The sequence below is a fragment of the Rutilus rutilus genome, assembly GCF_951802725.1.
Source record: "Rutilus rutilus genome assembly, chromosome: 23".
NCBI classification, from domain to species: Eukaryota; Metazoa; Chordata; class Actinopteri; order Cypriniformes; family Leuciscidae; genus Rutilus; species Rutilus rutilus.
The window spans coordinates 18,320,281-18,343,326 of record NC_140233.1 but is presented as its reverse complement, the minus strand read 5'-3'; the positions used below and the strand labels follow the sequence as shown (position 1 = coordinate 18,343,326).

Genomic DNA, 23,046 nt, shown 5'->3' with positions numbered 1-23,046 from the left:
GGTGTTTTTTGTGTCATTTTTCAAGTTCAGTGGGACTTTCATTGTATGGAAAAGAACATTCTAGATTTCTAAACATCTATTTCTGTGTTCTACACAAACAAGAAAACTGTACAAGCTCAGCTGAGCTAATTCTGTTTCAGTTTGAGGTGATGTGTTCCTTTAAATCTGGAGTTTGCGTGAGGTTTAGGCCATCTGTGTGTCTATTATCGAGTGTGTAAATGAGCATTTCTCAGATCACTGGTTAGACGCACATGCTGGAGAGATCCTCACCTCCTCTGGCTCGGCAGTGGCAGCTGCCAGACGGCCTTGTAGTGCCAGCTGGCTGTAATCCACCGTCACCTGAGACGCCAGTCCACCCAGCTCCTCCGGACAGGTCACTGACTTCGTCATCTAGGGTCACATAACAGAACACAGGTGATATTAGCACAGTGGTGTGTGAGAGGACGTGGAAGCATTTTGAGCGAGCGAGCGTCCTCACCATTTCCTGCGCAGTAATGGCGATGGCTTTTGAAAACTTCACCATGGTGGTCTGGTAATCCACAAAAGTGCCGTCAGGCTCCGGCGGAGTTCCTTCATCCATCTGTGAAATAAAGAGACCCAGATAACAGTGACGTAATGCTGGATCCAGTCCTAATACAAATTACAGTCTTCACGTGGTTCATGTGCATGATGTTGTGATCGTTCCCACAGAAAATGATCAGGGTGCAGATATTCAATTGACTGCCATTGTGAATCACGACAGTATAATGAAAGACTGCATACGTGCAGAGATGATAAATGGAGATGTTCTGCCAATTCAGTCTAATGATGACATACAGAGACAGCTGTTGTATCTGTGACACATTTACATATGAGAGAGCCAGACAGAGATGGCTTTGATGAGAAAGCACTCAAGAGAAAAAAAGAGAAAAGAGTATACTGTATATATATATGAAAATATATAACTATATATGAATAATAAAATAAGTTTTTGACCAACACAGATAGATATATATATATATTTTTGCAGTTTTTGAATCTGATTGGTCATTCATTTTCTGTCAAAATGTTGTACGTCACAAAAGTATATACACTCACCTAAAGGATTATTAGGAACACCTGTTCAATTTCTCATTAATGCAATTATCTAATCAACCAATCACATGGCAGTTGCTTCAATGCATTTAGGGGTGTGGTCCTGGTTAAGACAATCTCCTGAACTCCAAACTGAATGTCAGAATGGGAAAGAAAGTAGATTTAAGCAATTTTGAGCGTGGCATGGTTGTTGGTGCCAGACGGGCCGGTCTGAGTATTTCACAATCTGCTCAGTTACTGGGATTTTCACGCACAACCATTTCTAGGGTTTACAAAGAATGGTGTGAAAAGGGAAAAACATCCAGTATGCGGCAGTCCTGTGGGCGAAAATGCCTTGTTGATGCTAGAGGTCAGAGGAGAATGGGCCGACTGATTCAAGCTGATAGAAGAGCAACTTTGACTGAGGCCACGTCCACACGAAGACTGTGCGTTCCCGATCCGATATTTTTTTTTTCTCGTTCTAAAAAAAAAATTCCGTAAACACGGCGGCGTCTCAAGAAATATCTGCGTACACACGAAACCACTGAAACCGACTGAAAACGGTGTAGCATATATGCCAGACCAGTATGGGGCGCTGTAATTCTGCCACAGAGATACACTATACACGGAGAAGAAGACTTTGAGCATGCGCATAACCTTGCGCGCTGTATACGAACCAAGAAGAAGAAGACAAAGATTATCGCTTTTTGCTCACCACAGTTGCAGAGAAGCAATAGATTTTGCTGTAATAAAGCTAGTAGGCTTAGTAGCTGCTGCAGCACGAATACGATCATATAAGTCCGCCTTTATTGTTGTTGCTGTTACTCGTGACACAGACGACACGTGATGTGATGACATCATCGTTTCACAAAATATACGGATTGGCTGTACACACGAAACCGCAAGGGTGTCGTTTTCAGATTTATCCACTTTGGGACCCGGTTTAAAAAAATAGCGGTTTCAGTCTCCCAAAACGCCGGATCCGTATGGACGAAACGCCAATACGATAAAAAATGTATACGTATACAGCGAAACGCGTCTCCGTGTGGACGGGCCCTGAAATAACCACTCGTTACAACCGAGGTATGCAGCAAAGTATTTGTGAAGCCACAACACGCACAACCTTGAGGCGGATGGGCTACAACAGCAGAAGACCCCACCGGGTACCACTCATTTCCACTACAAATAGGAAAAAGAGGCTACAATTTGCACAAGCTCACCAAAATTGGACAGTTGAAGACTGGAAAAATGTTGCCTGGTCTGATGAGTCTCGATTTCTGTTGAGACATTCAGATGGTAGAGTCAGAATTTGGCGTAAACAGAATGAGAACATGGATCCATCATGCCTTGTTACCACTGTGCAGGCTGGTGGTGGTGGTGTAATGGTGTGGGGGATGTTTTCTTGGCACACTTTTGGCCCCTTAGTGCCAATTGGGCATCGTTTAAATGCCACGGCCTACCTGAGCATTGTTTCTGACCATGTCCATCCCTTTATGACCACCATGTACCCATCCTCTGATGGCTACTTCCAGCAGGATAATGCACCATGTCACAAAGCTCGAATCATTTCAAATTGGTTTCTTGAATATGACAATGAGTTCACTGTACTAAAATGGCCCCCACAGTCACCAGATCTCAACCCAATAGAGCATCTTTGGGATGTGGTGGAACGGGAGCTTTGTGCCCTGGATGTGCATCCCACAAATCTCCATCAACTGCAAGATGCTATCCTATCAATATGGGCCAACATTTCTAAAGAATGCTTTCAGCACCTTGTTGAATCAATGCCACGTAGAATTAAGGCAGTTCTGAAGGCGAAAGGGGGTCAAACACAGTATTAGTATGGTGTTCCTAATAATCCTTTAGGTGAGTGTATATATAAATACACAGTATTTACATACTTTTGTGACATACAGAAAATGTTATTTACTCTCAAATCTCACCCGCATTTGCACATAACCACTGAAATATAAAAAATTCAACTTTCACACAGCTCATTCGCTCCCTTTGATTTGTTGATATTAGCAAAGGCTTTGGAAAAAAAAAGATTTTCCGCTAGTTATCATTAGTCACTAACCCGCCCGATGGACTCAGCGATGGACTCCACCATGCCGCCCACCATCCCCCCCTCACTGGCGGCCTCGTTTAAGGTCACCATGATGTCATCGACTGCCTCCTTCATCAGCTGGGCCGCTTCGGCTATGGCATCATGGGTGTGGGTCGCCTGCAATGGCCAGTATAGACCCATTAGCACCACTTCACAACTATACACAAACCAGAAGCTCTGTTAATGTGCCATTGGATGCAACAAGTTGCAAATTTGCAGATGTTAATCCCCGTGTGTTGTTATTTCCAAGCGTCGTACCTTACGGTTTCCTCCGCCCTCTTTGGCAGCGTAGAGCATCTGCAGAGCCGACTCAAACAGGGTTTTGGTTTGATCTAGTATGTTCATCTGCTGCTGGTGGTCGGCATGTTTCGACGCCAGTCCCACTGACGCCACAATCACTGGCTCAAAGTAGCTCGCTAACTGAGTCACCTGAGGGGAAAAACAGACGGGTTAAGAATATCTGGCATGCAAACATACAGTTTCTTGTGTATATTTCAGGCAAGAGTGATATTTAGAGGGAACTGATACAATTTCTTTATTTTTCAGTTATTTAAGTGATTGACAAGCTGATAAACACTTTAGACAGGCGGCATCAATATTGGTCCAAACAAACAGAGCCGGATTTAATTCAACCAGGCTTTTTTTAGATTTAGATATGCTGTCATACTGTAATCAATTCATGATGTTTATTCTTGAGATTCAAGTATGTGATTTACACACACAAAAAAGACATGTTATATGGAAGCATGAAGAAAGACGAGGTTGTTGATCCAGGAACATTTCGTACTTGTGTAAATCACATTAAGCCTTCGGGGAAAATCACGGGCTGCGTCCGAAAGCTTAAAAAATGCTGCATTCCATGGTAGGAAGGCATCAAGGCATGTTCGGATCCGATGTTAGCTTCACTTCCTGTCTCCTGAGATCTGATCGACTTTTGAAGGCAGCATAGATGTATCCTTCGCTGCTTTCGATATCCCACAATCCTGTGCGTTCCATTCCGTGACAGTTGGGATAAAACAAAGATGGCGTCTGAAAGTTGCGGTTGGTGGTCAGTTTGTGCGTTAACATACATTTTTGACCAACGTTTTCCACTTCTGATGTCATTTATAGTGAGAAATTACTAGTGTAGTAATTAAATATTTGCTAAGTTTTCACCAAAGCTCATTGCCTGAAGAGTCAATGCCTGAGGAAACAAGTCAGCTGCCTAAGCTTTCGGACGCAGCCATGGATTCGCTGCAGTGGTGACATTATTTGTGGTTCCACTATTGAGATCCATGTCCCTGTTACCTTGTGTCCGAGCTGAGCTGCTTCCCCTCGCGCTGCAGTGGAGATGGGGTCAATGAGGTGTCCGATCTCCTGCACGGCAGAGGTCAGCTGCTCCTGTAAAGCCTAATGGAAGCAGTCTCACATTAGCATTAGCACAAACCAAGTCCTGAAATGTCAAGCCAAAACGTTTCGATCGCCCCCTGGTGGCTTGCTGCAGTATTGATCTTAAACCCCGCCCTCTCCATGTAATCGAATGGGACGCGAGCCAAACTAAAATATCCAATTACACTACAAATAATTTTGTATTCAAAGATCGTTTCTGTCATTTTTGGTAGTTCTTATCACATAGACATATGTTAAAGTGTTCATTTTTCCAATACGTTTGTTTTAGTTAGTTATTTGAAGCTATAAAAATGGGGTGTAATGTCATGATAGATTGCGGGAGTGTGGGCGGGACCTTGATGCCGTGGCTCTACTACTGCATTATTATATAAATATAATAATGATACAAACTAAATCGAAATATATATATACAAATTTTTTTTTTTAACTAATACAAATGACAAAAGCATATTACACAACTACTAAAACTTAAATTAAAATGAAAACTGATAATGTAAAAATAAAAGCTAATTCAAAATATTAATACTATAATAGTATATATATAACATTAAATAACACTGAAGCTGATATATATATATATATATATATATATATATATAGAGAGAGAGAGAGAGAGAGAGAGAGAGAGAGAATCATTAGACTAGCGGGTGTGTAAAACTAAAATGAATCAACTATTGATTTATTCATTAATCAAAAATGTAAGTAAAGAAATAACTTCTTAAATTCACAAATAAAAATAGTTTATTTAATTCATGTTTAAAAATGTAATTCGGTATAACAATAAAATAATACTTAAATGAAATAAAATAATGGGGGGGGGGGGGGTCTTAATTATTTTTTAATTGGATAAAAAAAGGCATTTATAGCATTTATAAAAATGGTATTTAAATTATTTATAAAAAGTAAACATTATTAATATTAATAATGTTACTTCACCAAATAACATTGTTACTATACGAAGTTACTATACTTTTAAACAACATGAAATAAATTGATTTAAATGTCTATTTGTTAGTTAAATTGAAAATAAATGTATTTACTTACATTTTTATTTGTAAATAAATACACTGATAATTCATTTTATTTTTATTAATATTTTTAAAGGAATAGTTCACTTAAAAATGAAGATGTTGTCATCATTTACTCACCCTCTTATTGTTCCAAACCTATATGAGTTTCTTTCTTCTGTTGAACACAAAAGAAGATATTTTGAAGAATGTCGGTAACCAGACAGTTGATGAACCCCATTGACTTCCATAGTTTTTTTTCCCTACTATTGTAGTCAATGGGGTCCATCAACTGTCTGGTTCATACAGGTTTGAAACAACTTGAGGGTGAGTCATTTCATTTTGAAGTGAACTATCCCTTTAAGCATCATTCCTAATCCTCCTCAGAAATGAACACTGTACCAGAGCAACATTGAAACATAACGCTACTATACAGTGACGGCAGGCGTTTTATTGGTTTACCTCGAGGGAGATGTCGTCTCTGCGGGGCAGACTCTGACCCACGGCGACGAGGGACACCTGCTCAATGTCCCTGATGCTCTTGTTAATGCTGTCGATGGACTGGTCACACTCCCGCTGCCCAGGGGCCTTGTCCCTATGACAACAGAGGAGACCAGGTTGCTATGGGGTATTTTTCAGCTTAATTGAATTAGGTTTCTCAACTAAATGCGGATATTGTACATTACAGCATCATAAAACAGGAGAGTCAGCGCAGACGTGGGCGATTTTGCTCATACACACACAGAGCTGGCTGAGCTCCAGCTGTGATTGGTTGATCTGGGAGGACAGTGTGTGGAGGGCAGCCAGGTGGGCAGCGAGCCCAGCCACTGTTCCCGCTCCTGCAGAGAGTGTTACAGTCGAGGTCCTTCACTGTCGCTGATCTCAGATCAGATCGTATGTACGCACTCGGAGCAGAAGAGCTACATCAATCACCCGGGACACTCTCAGTGGAGAGAGAAACCCAGTAAGAGTCACTTACCACAAAATACAACTCAGCGACATCAGACACACTCTGATATTCAGCTTTTATTTGATAGAAAATCCTTCAAAACACTTAATGTTGGCTTTTAGAAAAAGAAAAGTCGTTTTTTTAGTGATAAAAGATTTTTACAGCTGATTCAATCATCGATTTCTAACCTTTTTCGGTTAGACTGTTATTATATTTAAGCTCTTTTCTTATGGTCACTGTTAACTGAATTAAAACGTATTTTTTTGCATTATTTTACTTCTTATTTTTAACAATGTTGGAAACAGCTGCTTATTTTTTTGTAGAAACCAAGACTTTTAAAGGTTTCTTTGATGAATAGAAAAAAAAAAAAAAACAGTATTATTTTTTAAATAGAAATATTTAGCAACATTATGGTCACTTTTGATCAATTAAAAAGAAATAAATAATAATAAATAAATCAATAATATATATTTTACATCTTACTGACCCTAAACTTTTGAACAGTAGAGTATGTCTAATAAGAACTAGGTTTTTAAGTAGGCATAAACAAAATATGATCCATAATAGGAAACACTCACCAATGAATAAATAAATATAAATGTAAATATAACACAGAGGTGAAATTGATGTGTTAATTGATGTGACCATTTTGTGTATTTATACATTATTTGATTTGCTTAATTGCTATTTTATTATTTTTATCTTTCAGTTTAATATATCAACTAATTATTCTATATTGTTTTGTTTATAACACACTCTCTGTTTTTTTTTTATTTCATTGGTTGTTGGTAATATTACTTCCCCCTGGAGCTGTAATGAGAGGAACAGACAGATTTGAGCGTGTGTGAACAGCTGCTACTGTTAATAACTTGTGCTTGAGGTATTTAATAAAGAAGTTGAAATTATACCTCATCTTTTACCCACATTATTATTATTTAACAGCTGATGGAGACTGAGGCCGCCGCACGCTTTACACATATCTTTCTCAACTGCTGAATCAGGTCTTTATTTGCGTGATACAGACCTGATGGACGTGATGAGGCTCTTGATGGAGTCCGACACGGTCCGGGAATGGCCTGCCAAGATGGACCAGGTGGGAGGATCTTTGGGATTAATGATAAGTGAGCGGGCCGTCTCTAATAAGTGGGTGGAGCTGTCCAGCATTGAACGAGCCGAGCGATGGATCGGCTCCTGGGAAGCTGAACCCTAAAATTAGAAAGAAATACAATTCAGTTTACAATCCATTCGTTTTTAAAATCCCATAAAAATGTGTGCAACATATATAAAGGGAAAATGTCAACAACAAAAAAATGTGAATATAATATTCACTGAATGAATAAACATTTTTGAACAAAATTTAAAAAAGTGAATGATTCTGTAACTCATTCATAAAGACAGTCACTTGCTTCATTCCTGAATGAATCAGTGTTATGAACTAATTGGTTGAGTACACTATTCAATGACTCACTCATAAAGAGTCACTTGTTTTGTTCCTAAATGCGCATGTGAACGCCATCAGCGTTTCTCACAGGTTCGCGTTTAAAGTCTGTGTAGAGAGAATGGTGTCGTCTTAGCGGCCCCTAATTTAATAACAAATGATCGTTGCGACGGAAGCGAATCAATCAAAAATAACTTTAGCTGAAAAATTACTTCATTAAAGAACCGCTATAAAGCCAAAACAATCTCTGTTACCATAAATTATACGTTTATCTCTGTAAAGCTGCTTTGAAACAATCTCCATTGTTAAAAGCGCTATATAAATGAGGATGACTTGACTTGACTTAAATGAATCAGTGTTTTTAAACAAATTGGTTGAGTAAATGATTCAATGACTCCCTCATAAAAACAGGCACTTGTTTTGTTCCTGAATGTACAAAACCAATAGGGATAGGAAAGAAATACAATTCAGTTTACAATGTAATATAATCCATTTGTAAAATTCCACAAAAATATAATATATAATATTCTTTTCATTTATTCATAATACTAAAATATTTTTCGTCTTCTGGTATTTCTAATGGTTCGATTCTCTTACGTCTGCATTTGATGAATCCTTGATATCAAAAACACATCTGGGTACTTTCATGCGTCCTCTGTACTTGCATTCTTGATTACTGGAACCGGACTTTGACGGTTGATGATGACTTGGTGCGAGAACACAAGGACGCAAGATCGCATATTGAGAAATGGCCAGTCACTTGTTAGTAGAACTAATTGGAAGAATAATGACTCACTCATAACGACAGACACTTGTTTTGTTCATTAATGAATCAGTGTTTGTGAACAATTTGGTTGTAACCTGCAGAAAGAGTCAGTGAAAAGTGTCCACCACTAATGCAGAGACTGACAGTCGGTCTGGAATGAATGAACAAAACCAGACAAACCGTAACAGAGCATCTTGGTGTTTTTAGATTTGTCTGTCCTCCTGATTTGGTTCAAGAGTCGAAATTTGGCACAAACCATTCTGTGAAATGAGTACCCAGGCACGCACACACACAAAATAATACATGAAATATTGTGGTATTCAGTATTTCATCACCTCATGGCTTATCTGTGCAGGAATGCTGGCAAACTCAGGGTTGGAGGCAAAGGTGGAGAGATTATCCACAGCTTCTATCAGCGGGTTCGTGGCCACTCGGCACCTCTCGCGGTTCTCATCTGAGAAATCCCCGTCTAAGGCCTGAGAAACAATGCAGAAGCAGATCACATCTGCTAAAACACTTCAACCCATACAAATAAACACAGCCTTATTGATGGTTATAAGTTTGCAAACGGTCAGGCAAGCGTATGTCTTCATGCTAATGCAGAAAATTCAAACAAATCTATATTACTTTGTTACCAAATGATCTTTGGGTAATTAATCACAGGCCGTACCTTTATAGTTTTGACAAGGTTAGCAGTTGTATTGGCGACCTCTTTGGCTGACTGTACGAAATGTCTCCGGGCTACAGGATTGGCTGTTTTGGAAGACGCCAGACGACAGGCGTTGCAAAGGGCAGAGGTGTGCTTTGCAACAATGGTAGCCGCTGACAGAACCTACACAAACAAAAAACGGATGAGAATGCAAGCCAAAAAAAACAAAACTTAATACTAAAGAGCCAAACAGTGACCTGGGAGGGGCTGCTGGCCGGGTCCACCAGATTCTGGCAGGCCATCTGAATCGCCTGATTGGCTCTGGCAAACTGGATGGGATCGACCAATCCCTGGTGACCTGACTGGCTGTTGGGGTCTGAGACTCCTACCAAATAGGAGGCCTGAAGAAAAATAAAGTAAGGCACAAAGAGTGTATTGAGTTTTTATAACCTTACATCAAAATTCAACTTTATTTTCCACCTTTGAAACAACTCTGCTGACAAAACCAATGCAGTGTGGACAGCAAAAAAGTTAACCGATAGCAGCAAATCTTAGTTTTCAAGATCCAATCAAGTCTTGATGGATTAAATTAAGCCCACCCTAGATTATTTCCCACTGAATTTTCAGTTTCACTCAGAAATTTCCATTTACAGAAGCTAAATGTGCAGCAAATGCCTTTTCATGTTGTTGATAACATCAAATGATGCTGGTAATGCTTAACTATTGAATTTGTAATAGCGCAATAATAGCACAATGTTGGAAGTGCATACTGGGAGAATGATCAGACACTACCAAATCAAAAGCTCACCTGGCCCGCCGCCTCGGTCAACCCACACAACGCTTTGGACGCCACACCTACGCAATCCCCAAACGCTGGCACGTTTCCCGTCTTACAGTGCTGTGAGATTCCAGCCATGGACTCCCCGAGAACCTGTTCAATAGACGGAGAGATGTGTTAACATTTGGAATGAAAAAGATCTTTGGAGAATTTTGGAATGTTGTGACGGATTCTTTACCTTGGAATTCTCCATAACGCTCTCAATGCAGTCAAAATAAGAGAGATCACTGACTGGCTCATTGGGATTGTCCAGCATTCCTCGCACGGCCTGTATGTTCGTGGGAGAGAGAGAGAGAGAGAGAGAGAGGGAGAGGGAGAGGTTAATATTCTGTGAGATTTTGTTTTTTCGAAAACACCCCATTTCAAAATGATTATTGGAGACACATATAAGATTTGAAGTAAAATTGTTCACAGACCCCAATCATAATTATTGGCTCTTATTTAATACACAATTGACCTGTGGCCGGCAGATCTGAACGTTTCACAGAGGCATCACACAAACGGCTGTTTTTAATCTGTGATAAATAAGGCCAAATGTGATCTAATGTTGCTTGTATATAAATAAGACCACCATAGAAGATCTAACCCCATCTCATCACACACAGCTCATACTGGCTGCTTTTGAAAGTATATGCAATTTTTTTTTCAATAAATAACTATAACTATAACTATAACTATAACTATATATATATATATATATAACTATATATATATATATATATTCTCTGCTTTTATAGAAGTACATTATCATTATCATTTCACAAATAAACATCTCAAATATAAACTATTTTGAGAGACTAAGTGAGTGTTTGTTCAAGTACCTCAAGTTCTCGTAGAGCATTATCACACTCTTTTTGTCCTGGTGCCTGCTGGGTACAAATTGTGATGAGCTGATTAATGCTTTCTGTAACCGCTCTGAAACACAAAACACAGAAGAAAATCACAGTCAGATTGACACAAAACACAAAAAAAGGGTCTCGAATCTCTATTTCGAGACTCATTGAGCTTTCAGCCCCTTCTAAATAAAGAAAGGAGGCACTAACATTGATGTCTTACAAATTAGAATCACGACAAAACATGACAATCATGACAAGTTTTGTTACACTCATATGAGTCTAGATGTGAGTGGGTGTATGCTGTTGTGTCTGTGTGTCAAGTCAGTCTCTTCTGTCCCTCATTAAGGAAAGAGAAATCAATCTAGCCCAAAACCCTCAGGAGCTGCTGCCTTCCCTAGGCACCTGAGAGGATTCTGCAGCTCACACACACACAAACACACACACACACACACACACACACACAAATTGTTTTTCATCATGATAGGTATTTCCACTGACTTCTATTGTTTTCATATTGAGCTATATATAAAATTTCTATCACTTAATCATGCTCCTAAACTCAAACCCAAAACCATTCTCCATTATTGGATTTTTATTATGACATTATTTATTACATCTTTTAAAATTCTGTGTGGGGGCTGTTGGTTGGAACACACACACACACACACACACACACACACACACACACACACACACACACACACACACACACACACACACAAACAAACTTAAACCGTAACAAACACAAACACAAACATAATCACACATTAAAAAACAAAAATTAAGAAACACAAAACATACAATAACAAATAAAACTCACACACACTAACAAACACACACACACAAAATCACACATTAAAAAAACACATTAAGAAACACAAAACATACAATAACAAATAAAACTCACACACACTAACAAACACACACACTTAAACCGTAACAAACAAACATAATCACACATTAAAAAACAAACATTAAGAAACACAAAACATAGCCTACAATAAACAAAACTCACACACTAACAAACATACACAATAACAAAACTCGAGCACTAACAAACAAAACACACACTAAACATACACAATAACAAACCAAACTCCCACACAAAAATACTCGCACAATATCAAACAAAACTCACATTAACAAACACAAACAACAAAACTTAAACAGTAACAAACACAAACATAAATCACACAATAAAAACAAACATTAAACACAAAACATACAGTAACAAATACAACTCACACATACACACTAACAAACACAAACATACACACAAAACAAAACTCAAGCACTACCAATAACGAACAAAACTCACACTAACAAGCACAAACACACACAACAAACAAAACTCAAACAGTAACAAACGCAAACATAATCACACAATAACAAACAAAACTCAAACAGTAACAAACACAAACTCACACAATAAAAAACTCAAACATTAAGAAACGCATAACTCAAACAGTAACAAACACAAACATACATACAATAACAAACAAAACTTAAACAGTAACAAACACAAACATACTCGCACACAATAACAAACAAAACACACACTAACAAACATACACAATAACAAACAAAACGTAAACACTAACAAACACAAACATACAATAACAAACACACAAAGACAAGCATTCACACACAAAAATTAACAAGCACACTAAAAAGGAAAACTTTCACTTACCGAAAAAAACAAACACACACACTAACAAACACACACGCACACACCTAACCCTAATCCACACCCTAACCCTAACAGAAATCTTTCTGCATTTTCACAATAAAACAAAACTTTACTTTATATTTAAACAGTTTTCACTAACGAAAATGCCCCCCAAAAGAAGTTTTGTCAGATTTAGCTGACGTGTGGGTACAAATTTGATCCAAAAATATGGTTAAGTAGGTACGTTCTTATTCACTCATACACAAAGTTTCTAATTTTGTGAAAGCATTCAGCTGAATAGCTCATTACTTGCCGCTGGCCGGCCCTCAGGTTGACTGGCTAATGATCAGTAAACTCTCTCCAGGCCACCGAATGAAGCTCATTCCTACCGTGCTGCAGCTGCGAGGAGATTCTTGGCATTTGCCGCCCCTGGATCAACGGAGAGGGACTTGGCGGCCAACAGCAGCTTGCTGGATGCCATGGAGATGTTCTTCAGGTTGCCAATCACCTGGATCTGGTCATCTGTGGACTGTGGAGACAGAAGATGGCAGCTCAGCCTACAGTCAAACCATCATGATTTTCAACTTTATTCAGCAGAAAAATGTGCAGTTCTTTGAAAAGAGGTTATATTTTATGGCTTAAAAAAAATTTAAGGGATAGTTCACCCAAAAATAATACTACTATCACTTCGTTTTGAAACCCACATGACTTTCTTTCTTCTTAGAAACAAAAAAGGAGATACTTTTAAAAAGTACCTGTAACTTTTCTATGCAGTTATAATTGGGAATCGAAGCTTTCAAGCCTTAAAAAGGATGTAAAAGCACCATAAAAGTATCATAAATGTGGTCCAAATGACTTACTGTATTTATGTGCCATATTTCACGCGTTTATGTGTGAGGAACAGACCGAAAAAGACAGTTAATGGGAAATATACTATGGCTAGCGCCTATTTGTCATCATTTGCCTTTCAACAAAGCATGTGAACCTACTGAACATTAATTACATGATACCGGCACATAATTAATATTCACGAGCAGAATTGGTATGCTTTAGTAATTTTGCCCTAAAATAGCAAACTGTGGCTGTTTACTTGTTATTTAGATGGGCACTAGTCTCACAGATATCCTGATGGCTTCTGGCCTGTCCTTCCAGACCTCTGTGTCCCTCACTATCCCTCAGTCTTCCTTTAATGTGCATGTCACGCTCCATCAAGCCCTTGTGCTGGTGCGTCTCTTCAAATTAATCAACAAAACATGCAGAACCAGAACATCATCAAAGATTTCATTAGGGTGGAGCGTCTTCATGCTCTCTGGGACAATTATGTGCCTGAGTGATTCGGATTAGAGGCGCTAATTAACAAATGAATCAAAATGCATATAAAAAGTTAGTTTTTAACATACACTACATGGACAAAAGTGTTGGGACACCTGACCATTACACCAACAGGGACTGTCATAACATCAAATTCTAATATGGAGTTGATTCCCACTTTGGCTTCCACTCTTCTGGGAAGGCTTTCTGTGGGAATTTTTTGCCCATTCATCACATAGAGCATTTATGAGGTCAGGCATTGATGTTGAACAAGAAGGCCTGGCTCGCAATCTCGCATCCCAAAGGTTTTCGAAGGGGTTGAACTCTGTGCAAGCCAGTCAAGTTCTTCCACACCAAACTCATCCAAATGGGTCTTTATGGACCTTGCTTTGTCCACTGGGGCACAGTCATGCTGGAATAGAAAAGGTCCTTCAAAAAAAAAAGTTGGAAACATAGCATTGTCCAAAATGATTTGCTGAAGCATTCATAATTCCCTTCACTTAAAGTAAGGAGCCTAGTCCAACCCCTGAAAAAAGCCCCATACTATAACTCCTCCTCTATCAATCTTTACAGTTGGCACAATGCAGTCAGGCAGGAAACGTTCGCCCATCAGACTGCCAAACAGAGGAGTGTGATTCTTCACTCCACAGAACATGTTTCCACTGCTCCAGAGTCCAATGGTGATGTGCTTTATACCTCTCCATCCACTTGGCATTGTACTTGGTGATGTGAGGCTTGCATGCAGCTGCTCGTCCATGGAAACCTAATCCATAAAGCTCCCGCCGCACAGTTATTGTGCTGATATTAATGCCAGTGGAAGATTGGTACTCTTCAGCTGTGGAATCAGAAGAGCATTGCTGACTTTTACACACCATGCGCCTCAGCACTCGGCGACCTTGACCTTTCGCTTCGTGGATGAGTTGGTGCCGTTTCTAAACGCTTCCACTTTCCAATAACACCAGTTGATGGTGGAATATCTAGCGGGGATGAAATTTCACGAACTGACTAACTGCAAAGGTGGCATCCTATCACAGTGCCACCCTTGAGTTTTTTTTAGAACGACCCATTTTTTCCACAAATGTTTGTAAATGCAGACTTCATGGGTAGGTGCTTGATTTTATACACGTGTCAATGGGTCTGAATGAAAAACCTGAGTTCAATAATTAAGAGGTTTGTCTCAATACGTTTGTCCATATAGTGTATTTAATGTACACTACCATTCAAAAGGTAATAGTACATTAAATTGATCAAAAGTGACAGTAAACACATTTATAATGTTACAAAATATTTATATTTCAAATAAATGCGGTTCTTTCTATTCATCAAAAAATCTGGTCAAAAAATGTTAATCCACAAAAATATTAAGCAGCACAACAGTTTTCCACATTGATATTAACAATAAATGTTTCTTGAGCAGCAAATCAGTATGATTTCTGAAGGATCATGTGACAATGAAGACTGGAGTAATGAGCTTTGTCATTATAGCAATAAATGACATTTTAAAATATATTAAATTAGTAAACACTTACTTAGAATTGTAATAATATTTCACAATACTACTGCTTTTACTTAGCCTGGTTAAAACCAGACCATTCTCAGTAGTAACTGAGTTATGGTCTGGCAAAGCTTCATTAATAACTCATTTCCAAAGGGGCGTCACCAACGGACGTCGCTCAAATGCCTCTGGGCGCAATTGGATAGACCTAAAACCAATCAGAGCGATCGTCATCATGTAAAGCCATATGCTGCGTCCCAATTCGCCTAAGTTACACTACGCCTTAAAAGTATGTAGTCTTTTTGTGAAGAAAAGGTATTTACTTTTCAATGTATAGCAAAAAAGTAGGCAAGCTTTGTTCTGGGACATACTACTTCGTCATCTTTATCGGACGGATCTGTCGCGTGCATCCTGTCACGTAAACTGCCCTGTCAATCATCTTGTCACAGTTAAAATCCTCTATTAAATCTAATTTAATTTCTTACCGTTTCGGAGAGAAATGTAGTAGCACGTTCATATGCCAGTGGGTCTTTCATGGAGACTGTCCTCATGTGTTTGCAATTTGAATATAATAATGCATTTAAAAGTTGGTGCGCTTCACCAACGGACGTCGCTCAAATGCCTCTGGGCGCAATTGGACAGACCTAAAACCAATCAGAGCGATCGTCATTGTGTAAAGCCCACCTCAACGTTTCTGATTGGTGCCGCGATTTCGACGGATTAGAAATGGGCTTGAATGAGCTCTTTGCCAGACTACTTGCAGAGCAAATCTAAATTTGCCGGAAGTTGTCTGGGTTTTCCCAGGCTAGCTTTTACTGTATTTTTAATCAAATAAACGCAGCCTTGGTGAACATAAAGGTGCGGAAGGAGGAATGGAGGAAATGGGAAACATCCATTGTCAATATTACTTTGAAACCCAGCAGCTTTCCGTTGGTCAACACGGTGAATTCACATGACCAACTTGAACAAGAGAGAAATCCATATGGGGAACTTTTTCCATCTTCACGCAATATTCCCAATTTTATGGATCCCTATTCTGAATGACTGGATTTCATTTGCGAAATTTTGCTGAGCAACAGTAAAAACGTTTCAATGGTAGTGTATATGTTTTTTTTCTCTTTTCACTGAAAGCAAAAAGTCTGAAGTGATAAATTCACATTGACAAAGAACATATTTGTTTAATATACAGTTATGCAAGTGGAATTTTGGACCATTGAGATTTCTCTTTGGCCGGAGCACATCATGAACCGTCTCCCAGCTCTGAGAAAGGCATTGAAACTGTACCTGAGTGTGTCCGGCCATCTCAATGCCGGCATCTAAGAACTCATCAAAGTCTTGGCTGAACTTCCCAGAAGCCATAGCCAGCTGGCCGCTGCTCCCACGTGAAGACTGCACCACATCCCCGGCCGAATGGTTCAGCTCGGCTGCCGTGTGGTTCAGGTCCGTCTGGGCCTCTTGGAAGGATTTGGAGCATGGAGGAAGCTGGAAAAACAGGTGAAATGTCAGAGTTTAGGTTGAGTTTATCACTGATAAACTCAATGGGCCTCATTCATGAAACATGATCAGAAGGAATTTCTATGTAAACCAACTGCAAAAATGTATGTAATAACGATTTTTCTAATCATTTACACAGATTTCACTAGTAGCTACAAAGAACTGACAAAGAACTCACATTTTCCACAAGCAATTTCTTACTGGCCTCGCCAATGCTCCTGAGAGCCATGTCCACATCCTTCTGTCCAGGTAAGCAGTTCACACAGTTATTCAGGGAGTGAGAGACGGCCTTTGCCACCTGAAAAAAACCAACACACACTCTCCCATCAATAACTCCACAAAGGCCCAGAGAGTTGCAGCTTGAATCTAAAATTTAAATCAGCCCCTCAGCACAACAGAGAAATCCATGTCCTTAATTTATGCCACTGTCACAGACATATGCCAAGCAATATGTTTGTGTCCCAAAGGAACCTGTTCGAATCAGGAGGCGCACTGAAACCTTCCAGAAAAAGGGCCGCCGAGAAACAAGAAAATAGCTCGGTTTATTGGAGATAATTGCCAAGAGGGAGCTGATGGGAAATTGATCTGGTTTTAACAAAGTAGCTGAAGAAAACAAAAAAAGTATTCTGGCCTCTAATAAAGATAAGCAGACACATACCATACATACCGTTTTTTGGATAACTATATAACGTTGTGTAACTTCTACTTTCAATGTATAAATCTTCTCTTTATTTGCGTGTTGTTTACACGTTGAATCTACGTCGTCCTACCTGCGCTAGTCTCTGCTGGCTCTCGGCATCACCGGGGCACACCAGGGCTTGGTGGGCTTCGTGGATGAGCATGGACGAGCCCTCCATCACGTGACAAGCGGAGTCCAGCATGGCGGCCGCAGCCTGAGGCTCCAAGGTGCTCGCCGCTACTCCCCTCGCGGACTGAGCCAATATCCTCAGAGCTTGAGCGGTTTCCCTTGCTGCCACACCTGTCGCAAACACACAATCCTGAGATTATAGCGATTGAATAATATAGTCATGTGAAAAAGAAAGTACAGTAAACCTTCTTTGAATACTATGTCTTTACATATCAGGATCTGGTCCTTAGCAGATCAAGAAATTAGGTAAATATAACAACACATGACATATGTCAATATTTATTTAACAAAAACTAGGCCAAAATAAAGAAGCCATGTGTATAAAAACTAAGTACACCCTTACTGCTTCCACAGGAATTAAGAGGGTAAGTAACAGTCAGGCGCTGCTAATCAAATGTCTTTGATTAATTGATCATCAGCGTAGACCAACTCTATAAAAGCAGTAGTTTTGGCAGTTTGATGGTCTGGAGCATTCAGGTGTGTGTTCACACAATGCCAAGGAGGAAAGACATCAGCAATAATCTTAGAGAAGCAATTGCTGCTACCCATCAATATGGGAAGGGTTATACGGCCATTTCCAAACAAATTAAAGTTCATCATTCTACAAGTGGAAAACATTCAAGATAGTTGCCAATCTTCCCAGGAGTGGACGTCCCAGCAATTTCACCCCAAGGTCAGACCGTGCAATTCTTAGAGAAACTTTTTCCACACGTGGCTTCTCCGTTTTGTAATATAAATAATGACATGGTGTAATATGTCATGTGTTGTTGTTCATCTCAGTATTGTATTTACTTCATTTTAATACCTGCTATGGACCAGATTATTGTTTATGTCCTGATCCGTAAAACCATAGAATTCAAAGAGGGTGTACTTTCTTTTTCACGTGACTGTATATGCCAGACATTTTATAACAGTCAGACCGATTAATCGGATGATATTTGGCATTCTGAGATTACATCTATCACAATGGCCTATCGATATAATAGACTGTTATAACAGACCGTTTAATCAGCCAATATTAGGCATTCTGAGATTATATCTATCACTGTGAATGTGATCTACTGATATAACAGCCAGACCAATTAATTGGACAATATTTAGCATTCTGATATTTATTTCTATTTGACATTATGAGATTATATTGATTATAATTATGAAATAATATACGGGCCATACTGATTAATCTAGCAATATTTGGCAGATTGTATCTATCAGTGATCATATGATATATTGGCCAGAATGATTAATAAAGCAATATTCTGAGATTATATTTATCATAGCAATTGAGCAATATATACTGTATATTTATATAACACAAATTAAATGCCTGATATTTGCCATTCTGAGATTATATCTTTCAGTGATCAACCACTGTATCGGCAGATCAATTAATAAGTTGATATTTAGTATTCTGATATTATATTTATCATAGCGATCACGGGATGCATCACTCGGACCAATTAATCGGCTGACATGAGATTATATCTATTAGAGTGATCGACAGATATATTTACAATCTGATTAATTGGTCGATATTTGTCATTATGAGATTATATCTATTAGAGTGATTGACAGATATATTTACAATCTGATTAATTGGTCGATATTTGTCATTATGAGATTATATCTATTAGAGTGATCGACAGATATATTTACAATCTGATTAATTGGTCGATATTTGTCATTATGAGATTATATCTATTAGAGTGATTGACAGATATATTTACAATCTGATTAATTGGTCGATATTTGTCATTATGAGATTATATCTATTAGAGTGATCGACAGATATATTTACAATCTGATTAATTGGTCGATATTTGTCATTATGAGATTATATCTATTAGAGTGATTGACAGATATATTTACAATCTGATTAATTGGTCGATATTTGTCATTATGAGATTATATCTATCACAGTGAAAGACTGAGATCATCTGCATCATTCAATAACCATTCCTGCTTGGCTTAATTAATCTTAAGTGTACATTTAAAAATAAAAAATTGTGTAAAATTCATTTAGTTTTGCCAATTTATGTGTGCTTTTTTGTCTCATTTGGATATTTGAATCCCAGGCTAGCAGAATATTATTGCCATTCAACCACGCTTTTCTCTCATATATCAACACTAGTATCTGCCATAAAAATGAATACTACCAGTCATCCACTTATCAACTTGTCATCATACTCATATCCATACAGCGCATTCACTTTAACCTTGTTTTTACATTTACTGACTACATTAGTGCACTAAACTGTAATTGCAAAATGAAGGACATTTTTGAAGCACTCAGCCCAACTGCCTTGTTCCAAATAAAGCTTTAAGCCTCATTTTGGTGCATGGTTGACCCAGAATGCCCCTGCTGTTCCAACAAATGAGCGTGGAAAGAAAATGAGGTGCCATATGGGATCTGGCCTTTACTTATAGAACTGAAAACGAAAATAGGGAAGGGCCAATGCAGGCAAATTACATCAAATTGCATTATCCAGCCAAGTAGAGCCCAATTGCTGATGGTATGTTAAATCTAGTGAAAATAAGATTAATGAGGGACGGGGTTAGTTATACCCTTGGCTTGAGAAGCTGCAGGAGCCGAAGTGGAAGAGGGGGGATTTGTTTGAGCGTGCCATTAAAATCTGTCTTCAGAAGCTCTCCTGGGAGCAGCAATCCAGCCAGACAGAGTAAAAAATTGATGGGAGGTGCAGGTAAGTTACAGCATTGCTCTCTCTTCTCTGTTTTCATGCCTTTCAATCCGGAACGAGCAGCCAGTTTTTGAGATACTGGCATCTTGTGGATGCATTTTTAGAAAAAGAATTTAGACACTTGTGCAAATGTCTCTTTATTAAAAAAATAACTTGATAGCAAAAAGCCTGGACAAATAACTAAATCGTTAAGCTCAACTGGTAGAGAATTGCACTAGGCGCTCCAAGATCTAGGATTTGATTCCCAATTCCCAATTCGATTCCAAATTGAACCAATTGTAAATTGCTTAAGATGAAGCAAGTTTTTATTCAAATTTTTATTCAAACAGTACATCATTGATTTACAAAGCAAGACATATTCATGGATCAACATTTGCTGTCTGTGTTCTACTACTAAGCACCAAAGGCCTTAACCTCAAAATAATTATTGGTTAATAGGATGTTAATCCAGGAACATGTTCTACATGAGTAAATCCTGTTGTTATTCTGTTCGTAATACTGTGCATTTTGTATTCAGCACCAATAGATTCTCCTGAAGTATTTTGTTTTATATGTTGTAAAGCCACATAAGTCATCTCACCAGTGTAATGTTCATTGCCTTGGGCGGCACAAGTCAGTAGCTGAGCCATGGAGGAGCCCACAGCTTTAGACGTACTCCCCAAATCCTGAGCACATTTCTCCAACTACAGACACAAGCATTGTAAAGAAGTTATGGTAAAAATGGAATTGTAAATAAGTGTGATTATCTATTTTTAATGTGGTACACTTCACCTACCGATTGTCCTGGTAGTGGTTTGAGTTGTCCTTCCAGTGTGGCCATTTTGGCATCCTGTAATTCACTCTTCAGAGTCTGGACAGCGTTGAGTGCAGAGTCAATCTCCAGAGGACCACACGCCTCATGAGCCTACAACACAACACAGAAAGATGAAAAATGTATACCCTTATACCCTCGCATGACCAATTTGCAAAATCTGCGTTAAGAAATCGCTCTTCCTCTCGCATAGTTTCAGATCGAGCAGGTTCCTATTGAATTTTGACTGCAAAGATTTGACGAACAACTGTAAGGGCCCTATCTTGCACCCAGCGCAATTGACTTTGTACACTGACGCATGTATCATTCCTATTTTGCACCCGACGCACAGCGGACTATTCCCTCCACAGACGCACGTCGGTAAATTAGGGAATTAACTTGCGTTCCCGGGGGGGCGGTTCAGCGAAAAGAGGAGGCGTGTTCCGGCGCAAACGTTCCCTGATGCTATTTTGCAGTTTCAGAAAACAATTCCGGAACTAGGAAAGCCCCAGTCTAAAGTTATTCAGATGCTATTTTAAGGGCGCATTCTTGGTCATAATGTAGCGTGTGCACAACACGCGTACACTTTGCTTCTATCATCTACATAGACGCAGGCAGCAGTTCCCATTTTTGCAAACCATACATAATTACAAGGAAAAATATTACCACACAAGGGAAATCATTGTGATGTCCATGAAGATGTGAAAAAAATAGGCATAAATCTAGCTTACACATTTACCCAAATTATTATACGCCTGTTTAACCGAAGCTAATTTGGGTGGGTTTCTCCCATCCCCATACAATGTCACTTCTCTGTGTTTTACGGCCCTGACGAGAACTTCGGTCTCCTCGGCTGTGAACCGCTCCTGGCACGTGCCTGGCAAATCCGCCGTTATAATAGCAATCCGCCATGGAACAAGCATGCCTGCTTTTAAAGGGAATGTGAGATGATGCTCTGATTGGTTTATTTCACGTTATGCCCAAACCACACCTATGAATAATGAAGCTACTTCAGACCATCCCATTTTAGATTTGCGTTGGGCGCAAGAGTAATTTATCCCACCGGAATAATACCAACAGCGCCGAGATCCGCCCACAAAGTTACTTGCGTTTCGCGTTTGATACTTGCGTTTCAGATCGTTAAAATAGGGCCCTAAATGTGGCTGGACCTTAAATGATGGGAAAACCTTTAATTCTGTTTACTATCCCTTTAAAATGTGAGTAATGGAAATATTCATTTTTAAACATGACGCAGTATACTGCAGTAAGGTTATTACAATATGCCTAAGGCTGTGTTCACACTTGTAATTCGGTTCTCTTGGTTCTTTTGGTCCAGACCAAAAAAGAAAATTACCCATTTAGTCCTGGTTCGATTTTTACCACTGAACAAAACAAAAAAATCTGCTTTTATGACATCTAATTTGTGCCAGAACTTACCGAACATCCAAAACAATGCTGTGTGCTGGGCTAAATGACCTCGTTGTATGAATACATATGAAAGTATTATGATGAGAACTCATAAAGAGCTTAGAAAATGTTTTAAAGAGCCAAGACAGTAGCAGGAGTTTCTGTGTCACACACAAAAACGAAGATCTGCTGCAAGGAGACGATTTTCCGTACAGAACCGTAATGTGCAACGTAGCTCCTATGATGCCAAAAAACAGGCATGCTTGAGCATTCTGTCCTTT

General features: G+C 39.0%; 1 protein-coding gene across 1 annotated transcript in view; it reads right to left on the bottom strand.

The window, feature by feature from the left end:
• Positions 1–23,046, bottom strand: part of tln2b (talin 2b) — an 84,368-nt gene that overhangs the window by 20,774 nt on the left and 40,548 nt on the right. The window contains exons 24-42 of the mRNA XM_084397570.1: positions 21,344–21,472; positions 21,149–21,251; positions 17,772–17,980; positions 17,180–17,299; positions 16,792–16,989; positions 13,091–13,230; positions 11,018–11,111; positions 10,375–10,464; positions 10,167–10,289; positions 9,616–9,759; positions 9,380–9,541; positions 9,045–9,185; positions 7,530–7,711; positions 6,019–6,151; positions 4,448–4,549; positions 3,419–3,589; positions 3,131–3,277; positions 479–580; positions 271–390 (exon numbers count right to left, since the gene is read on the bottom strand). Of these exons, the coding sequence (XP_084253696.1) occupies positions 271–390; positions 479–580; positions 3,131–3,277; positions 3,419–3,589; positions 4,448–4,549; positions 6,019–6,151; positions 7,530–7,711; positions 9,045–9,185; positions 9,380–9,541; positions 9,616–9,759; positions 10,167–10,289; positions 10,375–10,464; positions 11,018–11,111; positions 13,091–13,230; positions 16,792–16,989; positions 17,180–17,299; positions 17,772–17,980; positions 21,149–21,251; positions 21,344–21,472 (2,610 nt within the window). The remainder of the gene's footprint in view (positions 1–270; positions 391–478; positions 581–3,130; positions 3,278–3,418; positions 3,590–4,447; positions 4,550–6,018; positions 6,152–7,529; positions 7,712–9,044; positions 9,186–9,379; positions 9,542–9,615; positions 9,760–10,166; positions 10,290–10,374; positions 10,465–11,017; positions 11,112–13,090; positions 13,231–16,791; positions 16,990–17,179; positions 17,300–17,771; positions 17,981–21,148; positions 21,252–21,343; positions 21,473–23,046) is intronic.